Genomic DNA, 7,862 nt, shown 5'->3' with positions numbered 1-7,862 from the left:
ACAGACTCTCCATCTACTTTCCCTTCAGACGGCCGTGGGAGGGGGAGGTTGGGGGGGGAAGGAGGGGGGAGAGGCGGAGCTCCGAGGGGGCGGTCCCGAGGGGGTGGGCGCAGGGGGTGGCCGCACCCCCCGACCCTGCAGCGCTTCTGCCCCTACAAGGTTTGGGCTGCGGTGGGGGAGGGTCCTGGCCCCCGGCTCCGCCCGGTCCCTCCCCGCCTTTTAGGCGCCCGCGCGGCTGGGACATCCCAGTCCCGGTTGGTCCTCCTCACCCGCCACCCGTGCGACCACTTCGCGCAGCCAGCCCAGTCAGCCCAGTCCACCACACAGCCCGCCGGCCGGCCGGTTTCCCACCGCAACCATGGACGCCATCAAGAAGAAGATGCAGATGCTAAAGCTGGACAAGGAGAATGCCATCGACCGCGCTGAGCAGGCCGAGGCTGACAAGAAGCAAGCTGAGGACCGCTGCAAGCAGGTGGGGGCCCCAGGCCCGGCGCAACCCCCGGCGCATCCCCCGCCGCCACCTCACGATGCGGGTGGGGTAGGCCCTGCCCGGCGACCCCAGCCTCTGGCCTGCTGTCCAAGGCTCTCTACTGTCCAGTGTGAGGGCTGCTGGGCCTTCACGGTAACCCCCAGGGCCCTAGCCAGAGCCACGCTTCATCTCACCATAGCCTAGGTAGCCCCGGTGCCTCCCTTTCCACTCCTGCCCTTGCAGAGCCATGATGGCCCTTGCTCCTTGGGGTTGGAAGCTCTCTCTCCCCTCCTGCCAGGTCCCTACCACACCCCTGGCTGCACTGTCCCTCTTCTGCTATCCCTCTTCCTCCCTGACAGCCTCTACATATCTCTTAGTACCCCCTCACACACACCCTTGCCTCCTGCCTGGGCCTGGGCCTGGCTGACTGAGGCTTTTCTCTCCCAGCTGGAGGAGGAGCAGCAGGCCCTCCAGAAGAAGCTGAAAGGGACGGAGGACGAGGTGGAAAAGTATTCCGAATCAGTGAAGGATGCCCAGGAGAAACTGGAGCAGGCTGAGAAGAAAGCCACCGATGTGAGTGTGGACCTGGGGGATGGTGGGAGAGTTAGTGCACTGGGAGGGGTCCCAGATATGGGGATGGAGGAGACCTTCAGCACCAGGACAGAAACCGTTTCCTCGCAGGAACCCAGGCTAGGGCAAAAGCTGGCACAAATAATCCAAGACAGTGGGTAAATCAAAACCACTTCCCACTTCCCCCAGAGGACACAGCATTGTAATTCCGTTTGGTTCCAGCTCTTAGCGTGTACAGTGACCAAGCAATGAGTCACCGTGGGGGTGGGTGGTACAAGAATTTACCATCCATCTCAACTAATCCCCCAGCTGAACATGGAGAGGAGCCTGCAGCTACCTTTTCGGGGTGCGGATTGTGGCTGTAGGCGCCGTTGGGCAGGGGGAGGGGAGAGGAGTTCAAAGAGGGGCCCTGACTTGAGCTACACCCCCGGGGGGGGGGCATTAGAAATTCCCTGGCCTTGACTTCTGGCTCCAGCAGCCCTGCTATGCACTGGGGCGCCAGCTCAGGTTCTGTCGGTCCCTCACTTACCCTCATTAAGCTCTCGGCCTCGAGACCATACCAGGCCACGGGGCAGAGGGACAGAGCCACAAACGCCACGGCAGCCACCTTGGCAAGTTCCGCTCACTCGGAGATTTCTCTGCCCACCCCCCACCCCCTAACCAGACTTCTCCACCTCCTGCCATTCCCAACCCCTCCCACGAGGTAGGAGAACGGCCATCAGACTTTGGACATGGTACTTTCTCTGCCTCATGCTCCCCGTTTGCCTTCCACCCAGGCTTAAGTTTAAGATGAGCCTGCGGTTGGGTGGTTGGGGGGATTTGCATAAGCACAGTCTGAACATCCGAGATCAGAGATGACATTACTGTTCGTATTGACCATTATCCTTGTTCCCCATCCCCCCTTAGCCCCAAGGTTGGTTTCTCTGACCTCCAGCCTTAGGTTTTGGTTCTTCACCAGCCCTGGCACTTGGGAGGGAACTGACCTGCAGCTGCTAGTGAAGACGACCCTGGGCATCTGACACTCTATAAATAACTGAGGCCCAGTGCAGCTGGAGTAAGGACTGGAAACCCAAGGAGCTAGGTGGGGGCTGGAGGGAGGAGGGGAAGACCGGGACAGAGCTGGGGAAGCTGGGCGGCAGCACCAGTAGAAGATAGGAAATGGTGCCCAAACTTATTGTGTGACCTTGAACACAGCACTTAACTTACACGGTGCCTCAGTTTCTCCTTTCTCTCTTGCTTCTCATTTGTGCAGTGGGGATGGCACTGCCTGTCCTGCGGTTAGAGGGCAGCATCCGTAACTGGGAAGAACTTGAGGAGCAGAAAATGGCAAAAGTCATTCCCGTGATGCGAGCCCCAGGACTTCCCAGATTCTCCAGAGTCATTTGTCACCCCACTACCATGAAGAGTTTCCCTTTTACAGTCTCATCTCTCTCTAGAATAGACCTCCAGTGTCCCCCAGAGTCATTCTTCCCAACCCCAGTGCTGTCCCAGAATCCTTCCACACTGAGTCACATGGCCCTGTGCCCAGGATGGGCTCTTGTCACTCTAGGTGGACTTCAGCACCTGGAGGATAAGCTGCAACTACTTTCTATATATGGTGTTGTTTCCCCTGCCCTACACTATCACTCAGGACCTGCTTTCTACTCCCTCTACCCCCAGTGCTGCCACCCATCTCTTCCCTCTCACTCTCTTCTTCCCCTACACTGGTCCTTTCTCCTTTCCAATCCTAAATCTCGCGGTTTCTGTGTTTTGTCCTTGAGGGAGAGACAAGGGATAACCTAACGTTTATGGGGTGTGGACTCTGCAGGCACATATTCAAGTGCTTTTTGCATATTATTTTACTATTTCCCAAGATTGCTTATCATCAGAATCCCTTGGAAGCTTTAAAAAAAAGAAAGAAAGAAAGATTTCTAAGCCCCTGCGCTGGAGATCTCAGTTCAGTGGCTCCAGCATGGAGCTAGAGAACCTGGTATTTTTTATACACCTCCCAGATGATCCTGTTATTAATCCAGTATTAGAAGCACTGCATTATCTCAGAACAGCCTACAAAGTAGGAACTGCTATTGTCAACTCCAATTTAAAAAGGAGGAAACTGAGGCTTAGAGAGACTAAATAAGTTACCCAAGGTCACACAAGTAGCCAAAGACAACAGTGTCACTCAGAGCTGATGCTCTTAACACCAAGTTGCACTACTTCTCTCATTTTCCTTTACTGGGGCCCTTCTTGCTCTGTCCTCTCTTTCTCAAGATATCGTCTGTTTCTGTGCACGTTCTCCAAAACCAACATGATTTTGCCTCTGTACTGCAGGATCAGTGGCTGATCTGCCACTCACACTGCCCTCGCACCGACCTCACTTGCCTCGGGCATTGGCAGGCAGTACCCTCGGTACAGCCTAGGGTGTCCTAAATAGGCCTGGCTTGCCTCCGGAGCCTCCCGCTAGGAGTCTGCCTGGCAGCGAGTGACATCACAGAGCTTGATTCTGTGATTGGCGGTTTTTAGCAGCACTGCAGTCTGGTTGGCCTGATTCTTCCCCACCCCTTGCCTGGACCAGGCTCTGCTGAGGAGTCAGGGCTGCCTCAGACCTGGTCCCAGCAGTTGGAGGGCTCTCAGGAGGGATGTAGGGATTTGTGTGCAGATAACCATTGGAGATTATGCACCGTGCTAGGAGAGTCCCTTCTAGCAGGGGAGTGGAGCTTGTCCAGGAGGGCATGTTTTGGGCTGGAGCACAGAGTCTGCACAGAAGATGGTTGGTTTGGGGGGAAAAAATAGGTTGAAATTCTGGAGGTCAGGAAACCTAGGTTCCTTCTGACAAGAATCTTAACCATCCTCTGAAGCCTCTCTGATCCTCAAGGCAGACAAAGGCTTTCTGACCTCTGACCTTTGACTCACAGGCCGAGGCAGATGTGGCCTCCCTGAACCGCCGCATTCAGCTGGTAGAGGAGGAGTTGGACCGGGCGCAGGAGCGCCTGGCTACAGCCCTGCAAAAGCTGGAGGAGGCTGAGAAGGCAGCTGATGAGAGTGAGAGGTGGGCCGGGGGGTCCTCAGAGGGTGGGCCGGGGAGGGGGCTGGGAGCCTGTCTCTGCTGGTCCTAACCCGACCCCTACCCCTCCCCTGCCTCTCAGAGGAATGAAGGTCATCGAAAACCGAGCTATGAAGGATGAGGAAAAGATGGAGCTGCAGGAGATGCAGCTGAAGGAGGCCAAGCACATCGCTGAGGATTCAGACCGCAAATATGAGGAGGTGACAGCCCTGCCCCACTTCCTTCTCACTCCCAAGTCCCAGACACCCCCAGTCATTCACCATGGATCTCCTCCTCTTCTCTTCCCCATCCCCACAGGTGGCCAGGAAGCTAGTGATCCTGGAAGGAGAGCTGGAGCGCTCAGAAGAGAGAGCTGAGGTGGCTGAGAGGTAAGGACACCGCAGGGCGGCAAGTGAAACTCGGCTTGAGCCCATGGCTCTGGGGCACTCTGCACAGTGGGGAGGCAGTTTCCCAGGCGTGGGACCACAGGGACAGGTCCTGCCTCTGACCCCTACCTGCTGCCCCCAGCCGAGCCAGGCAGCTGGAGGAGGAACTGCGAACCATGGACCAGGCCCTCAAGTCCCTGACGGCCTCAGAGGAGGAGGTAGTCACCTCTCTGGACCTTTCTGGGCAATGGCACCTTCTCTAGGCTCACCTTCCCCTCCATCTCAGGCTGCTCTCTCTCACCTGCTGCGGGTCGGGAAGGGCCTGGGGCTCCTAAACTCTGCCTGCTGTCACTCTCACAACTTTGCTCTTCTCTTCTCTCCTCCACCCCTCCCCCACTGTGCCATCTCCGCTGTCTCCCCCACTGTGCCCTCACACGCCACCCTGCCACACACCCCCTGCAGTAAATGTGGGGACCTAGAGGAGGAGCTGAAAATTGTTACCAACAACTTGAAATCCCTGGAAGCCCAAGCGGACAAGGTAGAGGGGGTTAGAGGGGCAGTGAGGATGGGGTCCTTCAGGGGAGGGAGGCGATGGGCCCAGGCAGGGCAGGGCCGGATGTTGGATGGAGACAAAATCAGGAGCAGCCTGTGGGGCTCCGTGGAGAAATGAAGGACTTGTGGAGGTGATGAACTGATGGCATGTGTCTGTCCCTAAAAGTATTCCACCAAAGAAGATAAATATGAAGAGGAGATCAAACTGCTGGAGGAGAAGCTAAAGGAGGTGAGAGTCCTTCCAGTCCAAATCCCCCTCAAGCCCCCCAGTACCCGCCAGAGACCTCCTGTGGCAGGGAATTTGGGGACAGGGATGGAAGAGAAAGTTGATAGTGTCTGGGAGGGCCTAAGCTCTTGTCATTTTCCCCATCTTGCCTTTATGTCCAGGCTGAGACCCGAGCAGAGTTTGCCGAAAGGTCGGTGGCAAAGTTGGAGAAAACCATTGATGACCTGGAAGGTAAAAGGGATATTCCTCTGTACCCCTGAACCTTTTAAAATAGGTCCATACTTCCCATGACTTATCTTCCCATCCCATGATACATGCCAGTGGTAAATTAGGGTTGGACCACCTAGGACTCCACAGACTCTGGCGGTCTGTGCCTCCCATCCAAGTAGATGTAGCCCCATCAAATCCAGTGCTTCTCGAACTTGAGCGAGCATGAAAATCCCCTCAGAGTTTTTAAAACACAGATTCCTGGGTCCTACTCTGAAGCGACTGCTGACTTTGGGCCGAATCTGTGTCTAACGAGCTCCCTGGTAATGCAGATGCTGCTGGCCCTCACACCACACTCTGAGTAGCACTGATCTAGACAATTCTGTTTCCAAGTGCAGCACCTTCTTCATTAAATAGAGAGCTATTTGGTTTAATATCTAGGTTTTCATGATAACATTAATGGAAAATACTTTTTGAAGCTAGATTTGGTGAAAACAAACATCCAGGCATTTGCTAGTCTGTAGCTACTTCTCACTGTTACCGACAACGTTGTGCCTAAAACTGTCTTTCCTTTTTACTTCACTTTCATAACTCCCTCTTCTCTTGCTTCCAGCCTTCTCAGGCAAGCCTCAGTTTTCTCTCTAACTTTAGGACTTTAGAACTTTCTGGCTTGAGCGCCCTCCCCTTGAAGCAAGCACTCCTGCTTATGCAAAGCACTGTGCCCCCAGGCCCCTGGGGGAGGCAGGAGCTCCTGGGGCGAAGCACCAGTTTGGGGTACAAAGAAGAGCAAAAGACATAGGGGTACAGAGAGGGGAGGAGGGGGCCCTGACAGCTGTCCAGCCTGTTCTCTGGCCTGTCTCTCTCACTCTATCTTCGTCCACCTCTCTCTGATTCTTGTTCTCTCTTTCCATTACCCTCTCTCCTTCCGTTCCTCTTTCCCTCCATTCCCTCTCCCCACACTCCCACCTGGCCCCCCTCCCCTGGACCCCCCCAGATGAAGTCTATGCACAGAAGATGAAGTACAAGGCCATCAGTGAGGAGCTGGACAACGCACTCAATGACATCACCTCCCTCTAAGCCTCTCACCAGTGTGGCCCGCGGCCCCTTCTCTCTTCTCCTTTCCATTCTCTGTACGGGGAGGGGGGCAAACAGGAGGAGCAGAAATTGCCAACATTGCACAGCCAGGCTGGACGCAGCCTAGGAGAGCCCCCGTCACAGCTGCTGCCCACCCTGGCATTTGCTTCATCCTTCTATATCCATCCACTCCTCCCTCTACCCGCCAGCCTCTCCCGCTCTCTGCTGCTTAATAAACTCAACTTGGTCTCCACGCTGTTTTCCTGCCCTCCAGAGAGCACTTCCATCACCCCCACAGAGCACTGGTTCACTGCTGAGACCCTGGCTCCTACGGGCACCCCTGATCTTGTGACCCCCCCTCCCCTACTGATCTCACCCACAAAACACTGTGGCCCACACCGGAACCCCTCTGCATGACTCTCACTGCTGCTGTGGGCACGTATGACCACGTCAGTCAACCACGGGCCCTCTGGTGCCTCTGAGACACACGCCCTTCTACAGACCCAGGCATGTCACTGCCCTTGGAGCGTTCAAGCTGTGATTCCAGGATCTAAAAGAATGACTGGAAGGGAAGTGGAATGGTGAGGTGCAGGGGAGGGGCGAGAAGGTTGTGAATGGTCTGGGATGAAGTTTGGAAACACACTGGATGGCAGCACCATGGGGCTTTCGCTGCAGGTCTGTTTTCTGCCTCAAATCTGTCTGTCTGTCTGTCTGACACTCCCTTTCCTGGCTCAGTCTTTGTCTTTCCTCCTGCTTCCAACTCTCTTCAACCTTTTAAAGAAGGAGGGTAAATTAGTTTATGACTCAGGCCTTCCCATCCCACCTCCATGGCCCCAAAGCCTTGAGTGAGGCACCCCTGTCTGCCTTGTTCAGTCCATCCATTTGTCCCACCCACAGGGTCCTCAGATCCCTGAATGTTTGAGTCTTCCTGTGCCTCCAACCCACTCCGTGTCTATTTGTCACATCCCCTGTCCATGCCTCCCCATGTTTCTGCCCCCCCAACCTCACGGGTTGCTTCCCCTCACAGAGACCTTGGCCAGTGCCAAGGAGGAGAACGTGGAGATCCACCAGACCCTCGACCAGACCCTGCTGGAGCTCAACAACCTGTGAGGGCTGGCCCTGCCCCCAGCCAGGCTGTAGTTGCCACCAAATAAAACTGATGTTACCAGCATCACGGGGCCCTTTAAGCCTTTCTTGGGTGTTGGGGATGGTGGTGGTGGTTTTCCAAAGTGGAGAAGGTGGAGAGGCTGCCCCAGGGGAAGAGTGGAGTTGGAAGGACCCCTGAGTGAGCCAGAGGGGTGGGGCACTGGGCTCACGGAGGAGGGGCTGTGAACAGGCTGTGTGAAGCAGAGAAGCCTG

General features: G+C 55.7%; 1 protein-coding gene across 4 annotated transcripts; it reads left to right on the top strand.

The window, feature by feature from the left end:
• The first annotated feature begins 232 nt into the window (after positions 1-232).
• On the top strand, positions 233-7,674 carry TPM2 (tropomyosin 2). 4 transcript variants are annotated; one of them, XM_082626832.1, is made up of 9 exons: positions 233-472; positions 917-1,042; positions 3,931-4,064; positions 4,162-4,279; positions 4,377-4,447; positions 4,907-4,982; positions 5,163-5,225; positions 5,384-5,453; positions 7,531-7,674. In XM_082626832.1, the coding sequence occupies exons 1-9, from the start codon at positions 359-361 to the stop codon at positions 7,611-7,613; spliced, it is 855 nt and encodes a 284-aa protein (XP_082482958.1). In that variant the 5' UTR covers positions 233-358; the 3' UTR covers positions 7,614-7,674. The 4 variants fall into 4 exon arrangements, with proteins under 4 accessions (XP_082482958.1, XP_082482959.1, XP_082482956.1 ...); XM_082626833.1 differs by lacking the exon at positions 7,531-7,674 and adding an exon at positions 6,424-6,756; XM_082626830.1 differs by lacking the exon at positions 4,907-4,982 and adding an exon at positions 4,587-4,662 and having other exon boundaries at positions 234-472.
• Positions 7,675-7,862: the final 188 nt, after the last annotated feature.

Source organism: Mesoplodon mirus, assembly GCF_964341445.2.
Source record: "Mesoplodon mirus genome assembly, chromosome: 1".
Taxonomy (NCBI): domain Eukaryota; kingdom Metazoa; phylum Chordata; class Mammalia; order Artiodactyla; family Ziphiidae; genus Mesoplodon; species Mesoplodon mirus.
This window is presented reverse-complemented; position numbering and strand designations above follow the sequence as displayed.

What these genes read in the sequence shown, in the direction of transcription:
- TPM2 (XM_082626832.1), top strand. Translation starts at nt 359, where the DNA reads ATGGACGCCATCAAGAAGAAGATGCAGATGCTAAAGCTGGACAAGGAG. An exon ending in CTGAGGACCGCTGCAAGCAG is followed by an intron (nt 473 to 916) that starts GTGGGGGCCCCA and finishes TTTCTCTCCCAG; the next exon opens with CTGGAGGAGGAGCAGCAGGC. An exon ending in TGGAAGCCCAAGCGGACAAG is followed by an intron (nt 4,983 to 5,162) that starts GTAGAGGGGGTT and finishes TGTCCCTAAAAG; the next exon opens with TATTCCACCAAAGAAGATAA.